This window comes from Gossypium raimondii, chromosome 3 (assembly GCF_025698545.1).
Source record: "Gossypium raimondii isolate GPD5lz chromosome 3, ASM2569854v1, whole genome shotgun sequence".
In the NCBI taxonomy this organism is placed as follows: Eukaryota; Viridiplantae; Streptophyta; class Magnoliopsida; order Malvales; family Malvaceae; genus Gossypium; species Gossypium raimondii.
In genome coordinates this window covers 283,700-305,099 of record NC_068567.1, presented here as the reverse complement: position 1 = coordinate 305,099, position 21,400 = coordinate 283,700, and the positions used below count along the sequence as shown (strand labels likewise).

Below are 21,400 nucleotides of genomic sequence, written 5' to 3'. Positions count from 1 at the left end.
AGCATGAACTTAAAGCATATTCCGTTACGATCATCTTCGTCATGGTACTCGAAGCTGTAATGGTGATGAACTCAATAGGATCCCCGGTCTTTCCAAGTTGGGATAAGGGAAGATATCTCCTTTTCAATCATATAAGCAATCTCCAATGGCTCCCGATCTAATCTCCACTTCTTTCACCGTTTCCGAGGCGATATTGATGGCAGTATCGTTCACTATATATCGAACGGAAAATAGATGTTCCGAGCATGACCTACAAAACCCGGGTTTAGATCGGTCTTATAAACAACACATCAAAGTAACAAGTTAATACCATAGTACCTTCATTGTCTATAATTTGCACTTTGAGAAAAATTGTATCATCAGTAGGGTCCATTGTGGCAGTGATTAACATATTTTGTTTTTGGCTCAAGACACATGGGAATGGCAGAAACTTCGGCAAATTCTCAGCAAGAGCTCGTAAGCATGCAATCTCTTCGAAACATGGTCGAGGCATTTCCCTTCCCGACGAATCTCCAAGCTTCATCATCTCGAACCTTGTAGAATGACTTACAAAGTTAAAAGAAAATGTCATAGATTGAATTCCGTGTTAACAAAACCGATAAATAACTCACCGAAGTCTCTTTCTTGTAGATTTGAGCTGGATTCGAGCATCTCTAATATACACATACCGAAGGAGTATATGTCTATAAGCTCATTGTACTCTTCCTCGTATAGTTCCAGTGCCATAACTTCCGGCGTACCTATAACACAATGAGCATGTTTCGAGCCATGAAGGATGGCGGCTAATCCGAGATCACCTATCTTTACTTGTCCGAGGTGACCATGGACAAAGATGTTATCACATGTGAGATCTCTATGTATCACTGGAGGATCATGGCAATGGGGATAAGCTAGACCGCGTAGGATTTGGCAAAACCAGTTCTTAATCACTCGTATATCGACACGCTGGCGCCGCTGCCGATACCTGTATGATTGCGTATTAGAAAATGGTACTACGAATAAGGTTTCGTTGGATTGACAGTTAAGTTAAATGCGGTTTTACTCTCGAAGGGTGCTGGAGGTGAACATCTCGTTGACGAAGTTGAATGTTTTTCTATGGATAAGCCAGCCAATTCATTCTCTATAGGCATGTATCAAAACTAATTACCGTCGTCGCCAAAACCAAGAAAACCAAACTAAGAAACTCTAAAAATAAAAATAAAAACCAAAACATGCTATAGCAACAGACCAGAGACGTGCTGAAGTAGCAGACACATTATTACTTCAGTTTTGTCTAAAATTTTGATTGTTATACATCTCAACTCCTTGGTTTCTTTACTTCTTAAAGAAATACCTCTCTACACACGGGTTTGTTGTTTTTTTTTCCACAATATACAATGAAAAATGTTTTTTTATTGCGTATTAAATGAACTGCTAAACACTTTGAGTTTGAGGTCAGTGTGGTTTTAGTAAGTTAAAAACAACATTAAATCAGTAACACTATAGCTCACCTCTGAGCAGACCATTTGGAGTTTTTTACTTCTTTTCCCTTACTTGGCTTGTAAAGAGTATTTTGTTTATCATTCTTCTGCTTCGGTTTCTTTGCTGTCTGGGTTTTGAAGCTTTCTCCGTGGACCTTCCTCTTACAGCTCTTCCCATTTGGTTCCATGATCTCATCATCACTAGCTGTCTCTTCTTCTTCCTCCTCCTCTTTATAATCTTCTTCATTGTCTTCCTCCATGGACAAGGAGGAAAATGACAAAGAGGAGGAAGAAGAGGAAGAGAAGAAGAGAATACATATAGGGTTGGGTTGTAAAACGGTGGGTAGGTCTGTTAGTAATGGAAGGACGCAAATGCAAATTGCAGCATTTGCAGAGAGAGGAGAGAATGACTAGTTTGATTCCTGTTAGTGTGAGGCTCGCATGAGCTATTTTTCCCGCTACCCGCAGCTAATATCAATAAAACAATTTACCACTTAGGGTGCAATCACATTAATTTGTCCCCTAAAATTCAAGTGACGAGTCCAAGGCCTGGCATTTACACAATACTCAATGAGAAGAGAGTAGAAAGTATAACAATGTATCAACTAATCTGCTGTATGGACGAGCTCTCTGGGTAGCAGAGAAGAGGCTTTTGGTTTTTTTTTCTTTTCTGGATACTGCTATCTCTTGGTATGGGCGATAAATGCGTGAAATGATGGAATTTATCTTTTCGGTTCTTTTATTTTCTTTGGGTCTGTTCTGTTTTGTAATTTTATTTCTGGTTTGTACAGTATAATTTCTAAAAAACAAAGAGTAGATACATGATAAGATCATTTCTTTATCACAATTTCTTTTTTATTATAACACAAATCTACTTGATTTTTATGATGTTCATTGGTGGATCTGGTAACAAAACAGCACATGTAATCGCACAAGAGGATTTAAGTCAAGATGAGGATGGCTTCTGGATCGAAGAAGCTCCAGCGTTGGTAGAAGCAGCGGCTGTAGAAGACTGTCGCCCTCATGACCCACCATAGAACTGTTGTTGATTCTCTTTGAAGGACAGTGGGGATTTGCCATTCGAAGGCCCCATTTTTTGTTTTGATTGCTCTCTACTCAGTATTGTTAATGTTTTTTTTTTTGAGCAGCAGCCGGAGAAAATCTCATGGCTGAGGATTTCCTTTTCGTGTTTTCTTCTTGACTGTCCTTTCTACTTTGTTTAATCATCAATAAAGAGGCAGCTTTTGAGATTTTTTTTTTATAAAAAAGGCCTTGTAAGAACTCACTTGTTAATAGACCTATTCGGCTCGTATGAATACTAACACAAATTCCGGATGAATCAAAAAAACAAAAACAGGCATTATAGAAAGCTAAAAAAAAGACAATTTTGCGGTCTAACTTGAACAAACATCAATAACAATATCTGTGTCTATACTTTTTTTTCTTTGCCAGAAAACCAGTGGCAAAGATATCAAAAAAAGGGGCATAATTCAACAATCCTATACATCAATATAACTACTCACTATAAAAGTACAGCTATGATCAGATTCAGGAAAGGGACCAAAATAAAATTAGTTGAAATGTACATTATATGCCTTTGAACCACACAAAAACTAATCAAACTTCATACATGTAAACGAGCTCTTGAATACGCCTATATTCCAAGAGCAATATTCACACAAGCTGAGGGCTCAGGCTTGGCTTTGTTAGTGTTTTTACTGTCTCTATTCTTCGGTGTTTTTCAGATGGATAAAGGTGGGAAATCATCTTCGTTTTTTAAATGGAACGGTTGTACAAATATCCTGCGTGTTAAGAGCGGTAAGAAAAAGGCTCAGAGAATAGTATTACATATTTCAGATGGAAAAGATGAATTGTCAAACCTGTCTCGACCAATGCTTGCAGCCGATTTCAGCCTTTCCGTTCCGGTTGAGTTTTGAGTGTTAGGAGATCCTGGATTTTTCTGCTTGCTACTTTCTGTACAGGCAGGCGCCAAAGGTAGGCTTCCGAAGGACCCGAATTCTACAAGCCTGTCTGGCTGATCCATCGAGCCATTGGCATTAGGGGATAATGCTTTTTCAGAACCAGAGTGACGGAGTTCTGAAGACCTGGATTTTCCAACAACCTGATTTATTGACTGCATTTGTGCCAGATCACGGTTGCTTCTCTCTGGTGAATTTGGCTCAGGGGATGTAATGGCACGGCCATTGTTGCGAGGAGATCTTGCCAAGGCTGGGTTCCTTCCCCTAGCTGTCAGTGACCTATCCTTGTAATAGTTCTGCAAAAAGATTTAGACATAAAACCACATTGCGGCAACAAGGCCCAACCAGAAAATTTAACAAATAATAATATCAGTAGTAGTAAAACCAACAATAGCAAAATGACACTATGATGCTGTATGTTTACAGCAGACTAAGTTTTAGAAGCCCAATCCAAAGGATAGAATCAGTATACCGTATTGGGATTGGGGAAGTATGTCCCTGTTCCTCGAGGCTTTGGCATTTCTTCCATTCCGAAGCCAGAACCATGTAGAACTGGTGGGTTAATAGGATAGTAGGCTTGTCGAGGGACACCACCGTTGGCATTCATTGGGGAAATTGTATTTCGCCTGAACTGCACTGACTTGTGGACTGCGTCCCACGAATTCTTGCTCTGGAACTGAGAAACCAAAGGTGGAGAAATCGGAGGAACAGATGCACTAAAGGCATAGTCATAGCACCACTGGCCATAACTCAAGCTGTGTATATTGGCATCGTAATCCCCACAGAGATCAGACAATGAGCTCAAAAGCTCCTGACTTGGAGCAGCACTACTGGAAGCTGGATTACTAGAATATCCAGGATATAGATCCTCGGATGACCAAGCAAAATTTGAAATCAATGGATGATTCTTCGGTCCAACAGGGGACTGAACCCCTCTACTAGCAACCAATTGATTCTCACTTTGATCACCATGTTCATTAGCACCCATCTCCTCACTGCTTGCACAAAGAATACCCGAAGTCGCATTCCTTTCAGACAAACCAGAGTTTTCAGGCTGTTTACGTTCCACGTTTCCATTTCTTATCTCTCCATTATCCAAAGACGAGTTACAAAAATAGAGATGAGGTGCATGCCTTACAGTACCTGATGAGGGAAAAACGTCCGCTGCATTTGGAGGGCAAGATTTATGTGCATCATTTGAAATTACAAGACCTTGAATTCTGGAGGTTGCCAGGTCTTTAGCATCCCCTGTGAGACGGATTTGTGAAATACTTGATGCATTTGCAGAACCCTGTGGCTCCTTAAAGGTTATACCAACATCTGTTTCCCTCTCACACATATTACCATTATAGACTTTGTACAATGATCCCTCATTATCAGAAGATCTATAATTCCCAGTCACAGTACTTGAATTTGAAGATTCTAATTCATAAAAGTTTTGATCTTCTTGACATGACTCTGTACCTGACACTGATGGTGTTGCACCAAGTCCTCTGAATCTAGACAATGGAGCAGGATCTTGAACATCAGGCCTCTGTCCATTTCCATGCCTATCCAGAGTGTTCGAGAAAAACTTATGAAGTTCATCTCCTAGAGTTTCTTCAGACTGGGAAAGAATCTGCCCTAGCTTCCGAGCCCCGTAAGTGAAAGCGCTTCTTATTCGGTAAAAGTTCCCTAGAGAGGAAAATGTACATCATGATTAACTTTTATCCCTCTCAATCGGTTCAAGAATCACTAAACACCACTAAAACAAGATTGCCTAAATATCCATCACAATATCTAAAGACAAATGGCATTTGCCTATGGCAAAATGACCATACCTTTGCTCACACTGCGACCAAGATTATTGTTTTCTCTTAGAGGATCTACTATATTTAGATGCTTTTGAGGGAAGATGCGTGAATTAGCTTCAAATCCCCTTGATGGAACCGAGAACTTTTCCACACATTCCCTGAGAAAATCATTGCTAAGCAGCAAATCTCCCCCACCGTTTTCAGGCGTCTCAACTGCAAAATATAAGATAAATGAAATAAGCATCTTAATCATGTGTTGAGTAGAACAAACTAGATTTGGCATGAACGAAAAATTTAGTTGCTTACCCACAATATCTGGTAGGGAGGATATAGGGATTGGTCCATTTAAACTGATGCAGTAATTTTCCCAATCAAATTTGCTAAAGTAATCCAAAAACTTATACAGAACCTGCAATATATTCAATCACTTAAAGTAATTGAATCAATTAGTGTAAACTGCCAAAATCCTGCAGTACTCACCGCCAAAGGGCCATCTAGGAATGAATGGAATAGATGGAAAATGTACAGCACCAAAGTCTCCAAACCATAGGTAGAAATCAAGCCATGATGAGCCCCGAGAATACGACTCTCATAGTAGCACCAAGCCTTGATAAGTAAAATACTGCGTTTAAATAGATGATTTTTTCCGATAAGACGATCAACCTGTAACATTATCAGCAAAGTAAAAACTTTTTATAAAGGTGCATTTCTGGTTACTGCAATATTATATAGCCAATTAACCACCCCCAAACGCATGCTAGCTTTCCTAGTATGGGTAAATACAAATATAGATATAAACATATATAAAGATAGAATAGCAGAGATCTGAAGTCCATATCTAAATATAACATCGATTGGCAAACATTAGCAAAGAAATCAGGAAAGAAAAGAAGTAGTGCCATCTATTTATTGTGCATGAGAAAGAGAAAGAGAGATTACACTGGAAATGACTAGGTAAAGTAAACAGAAAACTATTTGTCAATTATACTAAATAAAATATAAACATTACAGAAATTATCAGGTGAATTTCCTTACTTGACATAGTAAAGTTTCAAAGATCCTAGAAGAATACATTCATCCCGCAAATTTCTCAACCAATGGAATGGAAGCAACTTTTTTTACTTCCAAAAAATGAAGAAGAAACACTAGAAACGCACCAAAAGATCCAAACCCAAGAAACATAAAGATGTGTCTGCATCAAAATGTTTCCAATATATACTAGCAACTAAACATTGCATATCCTTATTTCTATTTGCAAATGAACAGAACCAACTTGTAAGAAAAACAGATTTCATTCACACCTAAATTTTGATAGTGAAACCTACCTGCTCAAGAAAGCACAAGGTGCACAGCCCACCTAATTGATTGAATGAGATATCCACCACAATGTTCTGCACTAAACACTTTACAAGCTTAACCTGCCACCAGAGAAGCCAACCTTAACATGGCCAACTACATATGATACAAAAGATTTCGAAATTGTAAACTGTTACAATAATAAACCATCTTAAATAATAACCATGAAGTAGATCCCATTTAATGGAAACGTATAAAAAATTCATTGACATCCAAATTGTAAACTGTTACAATGACCAAGGTTGGGCTGCTGATTGACTAAGCTCCCTGATGCCACTTTTATTAGGTTTTGTGGGAATATCTACTTTTCTTATTTCTGTAGTAAATTATTTTTGCCTTACGGAAAAAAAATGGAAGTCTTATTCCATTAAAATGGGAAAAGCATAGACATATCTCTCAATCTAAAACGCAATAACCAACAAAGTAATGCTTGAACTGCACAAAAAACTGGCAAGGATGAGAAAGTATTCCTAATCACCTTATTAATTACTGAGTAAATGGAATTTAAAATCAAAGAAAGGAGAAGAAGGAAAACCTTAACAACCCACAAAACAATTGCTCACTTAGAGGCTTCAGCAAGATCAATTAAAGAAGAAAAAAGTTTTATACACCACAGTCCATGTTTTGACAAATAAGATCAGCCTGAAAAGCTATAAGAAAGTATTTATTTAGGAGAAATTAATTAATTGGCTGCAAAAACCGCTATATCCAATATTTATAAAATGAATGGTTGTCACAAATATCAGAATGCACAAAAGAAGAAGAGTGAACTCTTACTAAAACTTGGAATATCTGAAAAATATAAATTCATAAACTTTTTAAATGTTTTACTTCTACTCTTGTGAGGAAAAAACTACAACTCTGCTATCTGGTCAGAGAATAGAAATCATTAGTCCTTTTGCTTTTCCCAAAATAGCATTCATCAAATTGAAAAGGAAAAATATGTCAATGCATCAAGACCTTTTCCTGCTGAGTTTTCAACGTAATAACAATGCTAAAATAATGGTTCAGGAGGCAAAACTCAAAATGAAAATAGATATAAAATGTCAACAAAAAGAATAAAGAATGAAGTAAACCTTATGTAAACAGGTTAGTCTCTTATGGATCAGAAAACAAATAATTTGACTAAGCAAAGATCTACGGAAACATATCAGTTGAAGTTAAAAACCTCTGCCCGAATTAATTGGACATCCTTCACTACAAACTCAGCAGCAGTGTTATGATCTTCTCTTTCAAGGACAGAACACACATCATTTGCCAGAGCCTCCTCAAAGATTAAGCCTCCGAAGGCAGTCAAGTCGATATCTCCATCAGGAAGATAGGTCTTCAAGGGCACTGACCCAAACGGAAATACCTGTAATAAATCAATCGCTAATTTAAATGAATGCTCTTAGGTTAATGATCACACCAATTGATAGCTATAAAAACCAAGACAGCTCTTAGGTTGATGATCACACCAATCGATAGCTATGAAAACCAAGACAGCAAAATGACAAAAACAATATACGAGACAATTATCACCATATTACTGAAAAAAAATGTATACGTCATATCGTCATTAACAGCCAGGTTGTTTTCAGCTGGAAACATTAAATGACAAATTTCCAAACTGAATTTTACCGTTATAGATAATTCCTTTTATGTACTCCGCTGCAATGCATCATATATGAACCGCATTCAGTCAATCACAGATGTCAAATACTCAAAAGCACCCAATGAATAGTCCCATTATCACATCTAACTCCCAATGGACGAGACTTTAGCTACACGTGACATTCATAAAAGTAGAACATTAACATGATAGAAACCTCATCCATGTGATAGAGAATTTGCAATTTCCAAATGGATCGATCTCTACAACAACTATTAAGCCTGATTAACAGTTTCCATCTATAACAGACACTCGATTATTAAAGAATGATGGAGATTTAACAATAACAAACACCCCCACTTTCCATATACTAAAGTAATGAAGCTTCAGTTCGTCGGAAACCACATTAGCTTACGCTGAATTAGAGGTTCTTCCACCACCATTCTTAGTTTTTATTTTATCAACAAATACTAATCATGTTTTATCTTAGGTGACTCCAAACTACACAAGAATTAAGTTTAAAGCTTACACTCCATCCTAAAAATTCTTGTACTAGTAAATATAACAAATACGGTAGCCATTTCCATTTTCCACCTAAATTACTAGTTTCGAGAAAATGCTAACATTCTATCCATTTAAATCAATAAAAAGCATAATTGAAAACTTAATTAATGTTTTTTTTCTTCAAAAACCTAACCTCACAACCAAGATAATTTCTAATTAATCTCTGAACGTAATCGGTAACAGCTTTTCTCCTCTCTTCGGAAACAACAGTCGGCTGGACACGGGCTATGATCCCCTGCGTTGCTTCCTCGGCTTTTCTCCAATACTCCGCACTAATCCCCGTTTGATTCGATGATGAAGATGGTGACGATGAATAACTGTCTCTTGACGAGACGCCGTTTGGTTCAGGCGACCAATCTCGGAGATCGCCCATCAAAAACATCAACAACAAAAAAACAGCCGCCCCTCTTCCTCCCTACGGAAAAACAATTCCGCCGCTTCACGTCTCAAAGGAACGTCCGATCATTCAACCCGCTTTAGGTCGCCGCCGCCCTAAACCAACGTCCCTTCTGATCTAAAAACACGTTTTATTTTTTGTTATTGTTATTCACGATCAGGGTTTCGGGGAGGAACGACAGGGGAAATTACGACAAAACGACGGTGAAAACTGTTTTCTTTTTGCGTTTTATTGAAATTGGGGAAAAATAAAATTGATGGCTGTAAGAAGGTAGAATCTAAAAGTGTGCGATCACGGCGGCGGATGGAAACAGTGGTGGTTAGGGTTTGCTCCTTTTAGGACTGGGCTGGGCCTTGATTGCCCTTCTACTATTTGTCTTAATTTAAAGCATTTAAAATTATTGTATAATCTATGCAAATTTTTATTTGTTATATTTTGGTGAAATTTTTTTTATTATAAATATATTTTAGGGTTAAGTCAAAAAAATATTTTAGATGATAAATTTAAACTATAAGTTTTTAGCGGTTAAAGTGCAATTCTACCATTATACTAAATTATATTTCTATAATTTTTATATCATTTTGGGCTTAAGGTTACTGCATACTCCTTAAATTTACCTTTTAATGGAACTCGATCTTGGAAATCTATTGACCTGGGACCTTAAATGGAGATGTTTATATTTTGAATATTGGATCTATTTTAGTGACCCATTTCACTATTTAAAATTAATAAAAAAATAAATTTATATTTATATTTATATACTTTTATCATTGAAATTAAATAAAAATATTTTTATTATTTTTTAAATAGTAAAACGAGTCGTTTTGAGCATGCCTAGGCAAGTAAAGCTTGGGCTTTGAAATCAAGCTTCAACTTAGCCCGATTAATGAACACTTCTAGTATTGGTCTTAACCAACAATGCAAATACCTTATATACGGTTATGTGTCTTTTTTATTACATAAACTATGTCTTTAGGTAATATTTTATAAAATTATTTTGACCACTTTCGTTAAAATAAATTTAAAAAAAAAAAACTTCAATAACATATTTTAAATGTTATCAAATGTCTTATTATTTTATTATATTGTAAAGATATGGGATATTATTAGTTATTCTAAACCTAGTTATGATTGTTTTCAAAAGAAATAAATCAAGATAATAACTCATACCTTATTTAGCATAAACCAAATTAGAAAAAAATTTGGGGTGAATCCAAGAGGGAGGGTAAAGCCTTAATAGCAACGTGATTAGGGTAACTCGAACTCAGACCACATCTAGGACAGTAAACACTCTAACCATCGAGCCAACACGCCGGGTTCAAGGATATCAATTTTGATTAATAGTTTATAATAATATAGCCTTATTTAGTTTATATGGTTTGCCATATTCAAATTTAGTATATATTTTGCTACAAAAACAATTCAAGGAACTTAATTACTTGGTAATTAAATAATCAAGTCTTTGAGAATAATATATTAATTTAACATAGAAATTACAAAAATAATAATAATAATAAGGCATTGTTTAGATTTAATATATTAAACAATTTGTAATGCTTTGGCCTTAAAAAATTATTCACTATTTCATGCTCTAATTGCTATATTTAGTGTATTGGTATGGAACAATTTAAAATGATCTCTACTTGTAAATCAATAAAAGAAATAACATTTTTAATGTTGTTATTTTTTTGATCTTAAATTTTGTGTTTTATTCTAAATTTTAGAGTCTTTTACGAGTGACTTAAAAGAGGACACTCTTTTCTTCTAATATCTCACATAAGTTAGCTAATGGGTTATAAAGAACTAAAAGTAATCTTTAAATGTTTTTTTAAATTGAGACTAAATTGATAAATTTTATAAATGTTGGGGTCAAAATTATTTATTGTTTTAGAATTAGAACTAAAATAAAATTTTTGTAAACATTGAGAGCTAAATTTGTTGATTTTTTTATATTTAAGATCAAATTAATAAAATATATAAACATTTGAGGGTCCATTTTGTTACTAAACCAATAAAAAATCTCACATCGACTCAAGCTTCAAAGTGATAAAAATATTTAATTAGCATTGATTTAACTTCCATATTGAAAGATTAAATTGCACGTTTTAAAATGTATAAAATTAATTTACCCATTATTTCAATAAAGAGGTCCAAATGCAGTCTACTTCTATGTTTATTACCTCACAATGTTTATTACAACGCACACCTACTTGATTTTAAGATGCATTTATGTGCCAATTTAACATATAGATTGGGTCGTAAAAATATCATGAAAGTCCTTGTGCTAGAAGTTAAATTATATTTTGCTCCCTTTATTCAAAAAAATAGTAAAATAATCCTTGTACATTAAATAAAAAGTAAACTGGTCCTTTCAGCAAAAATTTTCATCTATTTCTACTTCTAAAAACTTACATTGTTAACCAAATAACAAGACAATTACACCTGGAGTGCTAAGTATATCTCATGTCAACATCCAGGAACCCGTTTTTAATAGTAGAAATGGATAAAAATTTTAATTAAACCAATTTGCTCTCTAATCTAACATACAAAGACTAGTTTGCTCATTTTTTATGTAGATAGAACAAAATGCAACCTAACTACTAGTACAAGTGACTCCATGATACTTTGACCCCGATTACTCCTATCCAAAAACCGGATTATTTATTCGAGTCAGTTTAATAGTAAAACAACAAATTTCAGTTTAACAGTAAAACAACATCATAGACAGCTAAAAGAAGACTATTTGACAGTATAAAGTTACATCAACAATGAGCAATAACAATATCTGTTTCTATACTTTTTTTTCTTTGCCAGAAAACCAGTGGCAAAGATATCAAAACCTGGGCAAAATTAACAACAAAAGAGAAGGCATAATTCAACAATCCTATACATCAATAACTCACTATAAAAAGTACAGCTACGACCAGATTTAAAAAGGGACCAAAATAAAATTAGTTGAAATGTACATTATACGCCTTTGAACCACACAAAAACTAATCAAACTCCATACATGTAAACGAGCTTCGGAATATGGCTATATTCCGAGAGCAATATTCACACGAGCTGAGGGCTCAGGCTTTGTGGCTTTTGTTAGAGTTTTTACCTGTCTCTATTCTTCGGCGATTTTCAGATGGATAAAGGAGGGAAATCTTCTTCGTTTTTTAAATGGAATGATTGTACAAGTATCCTGCATGTTAGGAGCAGTAAGAAAAAAGGCTCAGAGAAGAGTAATACGTATTTTAGATGGAAACAATGAATTGTCGAACCTGTCTTGATCCATGCTCGCGGCTGATTTTAGCCTTTCCATTCCAGTTGAGTTTTGAGCGTTAGGAGATCCTGGATTATGCGGCTTGCCAGTTTCTGTAAAGGTTGGCACCAAAGGTAGGGCCCTCATTGACCCGAATTCTACAAGCCTGTCTGGTTGATGCATTGAGCCATTGGAATTAGGGGATAATGCTTTTTCAGAACCAGAGTGGCGGAGTTCCGATGACCCTGATTTTCCAACACCCTGATTTACGGAATGCATTTGTGCCACCTCACGGTTATTTCTCTCTGGTGAATTTGGCTCTGGGGACGTAATGGCACGGCCATTGTTGCGAGGAGATCTTGCCGATGCTGGATTCCTTCCCCTTGCTGTCAAGGACCTATCCTTGTAATAGTTCTGCAAAAATATTTAGACATAAAACCACATTGTGGCAACAAGGCCCAACAGAAACTTTAACAAATAATAGTAATATCGGTAGTAGTAAAACAAACAATGGCAAAACAACATCATGAGGCTGCATGTTTGCACCAGAAATCCAAAGGATTAGAATGAGTATACCGTATTGGGATTGGGGAAGTATGTCCCTGTTCCTCGAGGCTTTGGCATTTCTTCTATTCCGAAGCCAGAACCATGTAGAACTGGAGGGTTAATAGGATAGTAGGCTTGTCGAGGGACACCACCGTTGGTATTCATTGGGGAAATTGCATTTCGCCTGAACTGCCCTGACTTGCGTACTACATCCCATGAGTTCTTGCTCTGGAACTGAGAAACCAAAGGTGAAGACATTGGAGGAACAGCTGCACTAAAGGCATAGTCAAACCACCACTGGCCATAACTCAAACTGCGTATGTTAGCATCGTAATCCCCACAGAGATCAGACAATGAGCTCAAAAGTTCCCGACTTGGAGCAGCACTACATGAAGCTGGATTACTAGAATACCCAGGATATAGATCCTCAGATGACCAAGCAGATTTCAAACTCAATGGATGATTCTTCGGCCCAACAGGGGACGGAACCCCTCTACTAGAAACCGACAGATTCTCACTGTGATCACCATGTACATCAGCACCCATCTTCTCACTGCTTTCACCAAGAATACCAGAAGTCGCATTCTCTTCAGACAAAACAGAATTTTCAGACTGTTTGCACTCCACATTTCCATTTCTTATCTCTCCATTATCCAAAGACGAGTTACAAAAATAGAGATGAGGTGCATGCCTTACAGTACCTGAGGGAAAAACGTCCGCTGCATTTGGAGGGCAAGATTTATGTGCATCATTTGAAATTACAAGACCTTGAATTCTGGAGGTTGCCAGGTCTTTAGCATCCCCTGTGAGACGGATTTGTGAAATACTTGATGCATTTGCAGAACCCTGTGGCTCCTTAAAGGTTATACCAACATCTGTTTCCCTCTCAGACATATTACCATTATAGACTTTGTACAATGACCCCTCATTATCAGAAGATCTATAATTTCCAGTCACAGTACTTGAATTTGAAGATTCTGATTCATAAAAGTTTTGATCTTCTTGACATGACTCTGTACCTGACACTGATGGTGTTGCACCAAGTCCTCTGAATCTAGACAATGGAGCAGGATCTTGAACGTCAGGCCTCTGTCCATTTCCATGCCTATCCAGAGTGTTCGAGAAAAACTTATGAAGTTCATCTCCTAGGGTTTCTTCAGACTGGGAAAGAATCTGCCCTAGCTTCCGAGCCCCATAAGTGAAAGCGCTTCTTATTCGGTAAAAGTTCCCTAGAGAGGAAAACTTACATCATGATTAACTTTTATCCCTCTCAATCGGTTCAAGAATCACAATATCTAAAGAAATATTTCAGCAATTCTCACGACTTAAAAGTTTGAGTTAAACAAAAGAAAAATGGCATTTGCCTATGGAAAAAAGATCATACCTTTGCTCACACTGCGACCAAGATTATTGTTTTCTTTTAGAGGATCTACTATATTTAGATGCTTTTGAGGGAATATGCGTGAATTAGCGTCAAATCCCCTTGATGGAACTGAAAATGTTTCCACACATTCCCTGAGAAAATCATTGCTAAGCAGCAAATCTCCCCCACCATTTTCAGGCGTCTCAACTGCAAAATATAAGATAATGAAATAAGCATCTTAATCTTGTATTGAGTAGAACAAACAAGATGTGGCATGAAAGAAAAATGTAGTTGCTTACCCACAATATCTGGTAGGGAGGATATAGGGATTGGACCATTTAAACTAATGCAGTAATTTTCCCAATCAAATTTGCTAAAGTAATCCAAAAACTTATACAGAACCTGCAATATATTCAATCAGTTAAAGTAATTGAATCAGTTAGTTTAAACTGCCCAAATCCTGCAGTACTCACCGCCAAAGGGCCATCTAGGGATGAATGGAATAGATGGAAAATGTACAGCACCAAAGTCTCCAAACCATAGGTAGAAATCAAGCCATGATGAGCCCCCAGAATACGACTCTCATAGTAGCACCAAGCCTTGATAAGTATAATACTACGTTTAAATAGATGATCTTGTCCGATAAGACGATCAACCTGTAACATTATCAGCAAAGTTAAAACTTTTTATAAAGGTGCATTTCTGGTTACTGCAATATGATACAGCCAATTAGCCACCCTCGTACGCATGCTAGCTCTACCAGTATGTGCAAATGCAAATATAAATATAAACATAGATATAAATATACAAAGATTGAATAGCAGAGATCTGAAGTCCATATCTAAATATAACATCGATTGGCAAACATTAGCAAAGAAATGAGGAAAGGAAAGAGGTATTGTCATCTATTTATTGCGCACAAGAAAGAGATAGAGAGATTAAACTGACAATGACTAGGGAAATAAAACAGAAAACTATTTGTCAATTATACTAAATAAAATATAAATATTGCATGAGTAATCAGGTAAATTTCCTCAGTTGACATGGTAAAGTTTCAATGATCGTAGAAGAATATTCATCCCTCAAGTTTCTCAACCAATGCAATGGATGCATCTTTTTTTTACTTCGAAAAAATGAAGAAGAAACACTAGAAGGCACCAAAAGATCCAAAACCAAAAAACATAAAGACGTGTGTCTGCATCAAAATGTTTCCAATATATACTAGCAACTAATCATCGCAGATCCTTCTTCTTTCTATTTGAAAATGAACTGAACCAACTTGTAAGAAAAACAGCTTTCATTCACACCCAAATTTTTACGATGAAACCTACCTGCTCAAGAAAGCACAAGGTGCATAGCCCTCCTAATTGATTGAATGAGATATCCACCACAATATTCTGCACTAAACACTTTACAAGCTTAACCTGCCACCAGAGAAGCCAAACTTAACATGGCCAATTACATATGATACAAATGATTTCCAAATCGTAAACTGTAACAATAATTAACCACCTTAAATAATAACCATGAAGAAGATCACATATAACAGAAGCATATAGAAAATTCATTCACATCCAAATTCTAAACTGTTACAATGACCAAGGTTGGGCTGGTGATTGATTAAGCTCCCTGATGCCTCTTTAGGTTGTGGGAATACCTACTTTTCTTATTTCTGGAGTAAATTATTTTTGCCTTTTTGCAGAACGGGGAGAAATGGAAGTCTTATTCCATTAGAAAGGCAAAAGCATAGACCTATCTCTCAATCTAAAACGCAATAACTGACAAAGTAATGCTTGAACTGCACAAAAACCTGGCAAGGATGAGAAAGAATAGTATACTTGTGAACGCAATTAGACCATTCCTTCGGTTGTTCCATAACAGTATGATGTAAATCATGCAAGGGGGTGTATCTCTAATCACCTTAATAATTACTGAGTAAATGAAATTTAAAATCAAAGAAAGGAGAAGAAGGAAAACCTTAACAACCCACAAAACAATTGCTCACTTAGAGGCTTCAGCAAGATCAATTAAAGAAGAAAAAAGTTTTATATACCACAGTCCATATTTTGACAAATAAGATCAGCCTGATAAGCTATAAGAAAGTATTTATTTAGGAGAAAACAATTAACTGGCCGCAAAAACCATTATATCCAATATTTATAAAATGAATGGTCGTCACAGATATCAGAATGCAAAAAAGAAGAGTAAACTCTTACTAAAGCTTGGAATAATATCTGAAAAATATAAATTCATAAACTTTTTAAAAGCTTTACTTCTACTCTTGTGAGGAAGAAATATAACTCCGCTATCTGGTCAGAGCATAGAAATATAACTCCTCTTGCTTTTCAGAAGTAGCACTCATTAAATTGAAAAGGGAAAAACATGTGAATGCATCAAGACCTTTTCCTGCTGCATTTTCTACTTAATAACAATGTTAAAATAATAGTCAAGGAGGGAAAACTGAAAATAAAAATAGATGTAAACGTCAACAAAAAGAATAAAGAATGAAGTAAACCTTATGTAAACAGGTTAGTCTCTTATGCATCAGAAAACAAATAATTTGACTAAGCAAAGATCTACAGAATCATATCAGTTGAAGTTAAAAACCTCTGCCCGAATTAATTGAACATCCTTCACCACAAACTCAGCAGCAGTGTTACGATCTTCTCTTTCAAGGACAGAACAAGCATCATTTGCCAGAGCCTCCTCAAAGTTTAAGCCACCGAAGGCTGTCAAGTCAATATCTCCATCAGGAAGATAGGTCTTCAAGGGCACTGACCCAAATGGAAATACCTGTAATAAATACAAGCTAAAGGATTAAGATCTATCCAAACCGACAACTAATTCAAGTGAATGCTCTTAGGTTCATGATCACACCAATCGATAGCTATGAAAACCAGGACAGCAAAACGACAAAAACTACATACGAGACAATTATCACCATAGTACTGAAAAAAAATGTATACGTCATATGGTCATTGACAGCCAGGTTGTTTTCAGCTGGAAACATCAAATGACAAATTTCCAAACTGAATTTTACCATTACAGGTGATTATTTTTAAGTACTCTGCTAAATTGAAGTTTAAAACACCCATTGATCACGTAATGTAAATGAACCGAGTTCGGTCAATCACAGATGTCAAATACTCAAAAGCACTCAATGAATAGCCCCATTATCACATCTAACTCCCAATGGATGAGACTTTGGCTGCATGTGATATTCATAAATGTGGTAGAGAATTTGCAATTTCCACATTGGTCAATTTCTACAACAACTATTAGTCTTTATTAACAGTTTTCATCTACCACAGACACTTGGTTTTTAAAGAATGATAGAGATTAAACAATAACAAACACCCCAATTTCTATATATTAAAGTGATGAGGCTTCAGTTCATCATCTTGTGGCGAGTTAGAGGTTCTTGAAGCAGGAAAACAGATAGCTATGGGATTAATATCTATACAAACCGATTGCTAATTCAAATGAATGCTCTTAGGTTCGTGACCTCACTAATCGATAGCTATGAAAACCAGGACAGCAAAACGACAAAATCTATATACGAGACAATTATCACCATATTACTGAAAAAAAGAATGTATGTGTCATATCACCATTAACAGCCAGGTTGTTTTCAGCTGCAAACATTAAATGACAAATTTCCAAACTGAATTTTACCGTTATAGGTAATTCCTTTTAAGTACTCCGCTATAACGGAACGTATATGAACCGAGTTTTCATCTATTTCTACAACAAGTATTAAGCCTTATTAACAGTTTCCATCTATAACAGACACGTGGTTATTAAAGAATGATGGAGATTTAACAATAACAAACAGCCCCACGTTCCATATACTAAAGTAATGAAGCTTCAGTTCGTCGGAAACCACATTATCTTAAGCCGAATTAGAGGTTCTTCCACCACCATTCTTAGTTTTTATTTTATCAACAAATACTAATCATGTTTAATCTTAGGTGACTCCAAACTACACAAGAATTAAGTTCAAAACTTACACTCCATCCTAAAAATTCTTGTACTAGTAAATATAACAAATACGGTAGCCATTTCCATTTTCCACCTAAATTACTAGTTTCGATAAAAGGTCAACATTTTATCCATTTAAATAGATAAAAAGCATAATTGAAAACTTAATTAATGTTTTTTTTCCTTCAAAAACCTAACCTCACAACCAAGATAATTTCTAATTAATCTCTGAACGTAATCGATAACCGCTTTTCTCCTCTCTTCGGAAACAACAGTTGGCTGGACACGGGCTATGATCCCCTGCGTTGCTTCCTCGGCTTTTCTCCAATACTCCGCACTAATCCCCGCTTGATTCGATGATGAAGATGATGACGATGAATACCTGTCTCTTGACGAGACGCCGTTTGGTTCAGGCGACCAATCTCGGAGATCGCCCATCAAAAACATCAACAAAAAAAAAAAGCCGCCCCTCTTCCTCCCAACGGAAAAACAATTCCGCCGCTTCACGTCTCAACGGAACGTCCGATAATTCAACGCGCTTTAGGTCGCCGCCGCCCTAAACCAACGTCCCTTCTGATCTAAAAACACGTTTTTATTTTTTTGTTATTGTTATTCACGATCAGGGTTTCGGGGGGGAAGGGGAAGGGAGTGGGGGAGAGACAAAGGAAATAAAACGACAGGGGAAATTACGACAAAACGACGGTGAAAAACTGTGGATTATCTTTTTCTTTTTTCTCTTTATTGAAATTGGGGGAAAATAAAATTAATGGTTGTAAAAAGGTAGAATCTAAAAGTGTGCTATCATGAGTTATTTTAAACCTTTTTCTTTTAGGAATTTATCTAATGACGATAGTTCCAACTTTTTTATTATTACTAACTTGTAATATTAGAATTTAATTTTATGCGTTTAATATTTAATTATTTTTAAATTATTATACTTTTAATTGTAGTAATTAAAATAAAGTAATATTATTTATTTAATTTTATAAATAAATTAACTTATCAATTCAAATATTGTAGTAGAAAATTTTCAAATAATAATTAAAACATTTTTAATATAATTTTATTTGTTAATTAATACAAAGTTAAGTTATCCAAAATAATAACTAATTAATTTTAATTTTAATATTAATTAAGTGATAATTAATATGATTAGAATTCTATTTTAAATACGTAATTATTATAATTTTATTAAATTATAATTATTTTTAAATGCATACATTTTATTTCAACTTTCATTAACTAATAATTCTTAAATAAAATTATAATTATTTTACATATGAATTTATTAATATGAAGAAAAATAAAGGGTATTATCGCTAGTTCAAAATTCTTTCTAAACTCGTACTTTTATATATAGTTATATAGATTTTTCATTACGGTAAAAATACCATGGAAGCTCACGTATTAAGAGCTGAATTGCATTTTGTCTCATTTGTTCAGAAAATAAACAAATTAGGTCATGTATGTTAGATCAAATAGCAATTTCATCAAATTGTTAAAATTTTCATCGAAATATACTATTAAAAAATGGTCTTTGCACGTCAACACGAAGTAAACATGACATATTTGGTTATTCCATCAATAACGCCAATTTTTATTAACACAAATGAATGGAATTTTTAATCGAAACGATCAATTTGCCATTTGATCTAACATATAAAAACTAAATAGCTCATTTTTTTAATAAATGAGACAATATATAATTTGACTTATAATACAAGAACCTTCATAATAATTTAACATATTCCGCAGCTTAAATAATATTTTAAACATATCTCCATGTCAACTTTCAATAGGTAAACAAAAAATAAAAATTAAATAATGTAAAGTTATATTTGTTCCACTTCAAATGAGATAAAATATTGTTATATATTTTTGTGAAAGTTTATTACCATTACAAATACAATACAAATGCAATTTCGAGTACAAAAGATGAAGAATCGTATAGAACTAGGTAGAACTCATTCATTGTAAATTTATGTTGGGACCGAAGATCTATACGTCAATTGTCACAAATGTGCATGGTAAATTTAGGGGTGAAGCTAAAAAATCCTTTTAGGGAGACAATTTTAAATTATAAAAATTTGGGAAGTTAAAATGCAATTCTATCATTGTACTAACTTATATTTTTATAATTTTTAGAAGTATTTCGATGCCATTTTATCATTTTGGTGAGCCAAGGCCATTGTTTGCCTCTTAGATTCGTTCCTGGAGGAACTCGAACATGAATATCCAATAACCTAGGGCTTCAACTAGAGGTATTCATATTTTTCAACCTCGGGCCAACTCGATTTGAGTCAAATTGGGTTTACTATTTAAAAGTAATAAAAAGTAAAAGATATATTAATATCTATATATTTTTACAATTGAAATTAAATAAAAAAATTTTTTTTTGAACAATAAAACGAGTCGTCTGGGCATGTCTAAGCGGGTAGGACTTAAGTTCAAGCTTTTTTTTTTGAAATCGGGTTTCAACTTAATCCAACCAATGAACACTTTTAATATTGACTTTAATCAACAAAGCAAATACCTTAAAAGTTGTTATGTGTCTTTTTCAATAACTTGTACGGTATTAATTTATTAATATATCACAAAATTCTTTAAGAAATGTATTAAATTCACATCTAATTAATTAAATTTTTCATTATCAGTTTTCATCATTAATTACATTGACGATTAAAATAAATTGACAATCCAATTAGATGATGGCACATGACAACTTGGTTTATTCTAATATTTTTTCATACAAAATTAAAATCACAAAAATATATCAAAATCAAAAAAAAGTTACAAAAAATCATTAAAATAGAAAAAATATAAAAGTATTAAATATTAAAATATGAAAACTAATATAAACTTATAAAATTTTTAAATAATCTGATAAATTATAAAAAATATTTAAAATCTTATAAAATTAATAAAACATATTTGAAATGTTTAAATTTTTATAAAAATATATTGAAATTCTATAAAAACTATAAAAAAAATCATGAAAACTATTTAATATATATACTAAATTACTAATTATGAGATAACATCACGTGGCCCATCCACGCATGGGCACGTGGTTGTTATCACAGCTAAGAGTTCAAGGGCTCATTGTATCCGATAAACTATGGG

The 21,400-nt window shown here is 34.6% G+C and overlaps 2 protein-coding genes and 1 pseudogene across 3 annotated transcripts; all 3 read right to left on the bottom strand.

The window, feature by feature from the left end:
• LOC105796293 (probable serine/threonine-protein kinase WNK5) lies at positions 1–1,720 on the bottom strand (annotated as a pseudogene).
• A 1,125-nt stretch (positions 1,721–2,845) lies between these two features.
• Positions 2,846–9,420, bottom strand: LOC105796290 (uncharacterized). The gene is made up of 9 exons (XM_012625907.2): positions 8,877–9,420; positions 7,757–7,942; positions 6,558–6,650; positions 5,713–5,895; positions 5,539–5,641; positions 5,260–5,445; positions 3,912–5,113; positions 3,341–3,735; positions 2,846–3,262 (listed from the first exon to the last, which is right to left on the bottom strand). The coding sequence occupies exons 1-9, from the start codon at positions 9,123–9,125 to the stop codon at positions 3,202–3,204; spliced, it is 2,658 nt and encodes an 885-aa protein (XP_012481361.1). The 5' UTR covers positions 9,126–9,420; the 3' UTR covers positions 2,846–3,201.
• A 2,443-nt stretch (positions 9,421–11,863) lies between these two features.
• LOC105796291 (uncharacterized) lies at positions 11,864–18,975 on the bottom strand. Of its 2 annotated transcripts, XM_052627832.1 has the most exons (10): positions 18,476–18,975; positions 16,904–17,089; positions 15,628–15,720; positions 14,770–14,952; positions 14,596–14,698; positions 14,318–14,503; positions 13,635–14,162; positions 12,964–13,520; positions 12,407–12,801; positions 11,864–12,327 (listed from the first exon to the last, which is right to left on the bottom strand). In XM_052627832.1, the coding sequence occupies exons 1-10, from the start codon at positions 18,722–18,724 to the stop codon at positions 12,267–12,269; spliced, it is 2,541 nt and encodes an 846-aa protein (XP_052483792.1). In that variant the 5' UTR covers positions 18,725–18,975; the 3' UTR covers positions 11,864–12,266. The 2 variants fall into 2 exon arrangements, with proteins under 2 accessions (XP_052483792.1, XP_012481362.1); XM_012625908.2 differs by having other exon boundaries at positions 12,964–14,162.
• Between the last annotated feature and the right edge of the window lie 2,425 nt (positions 18,976–21,400).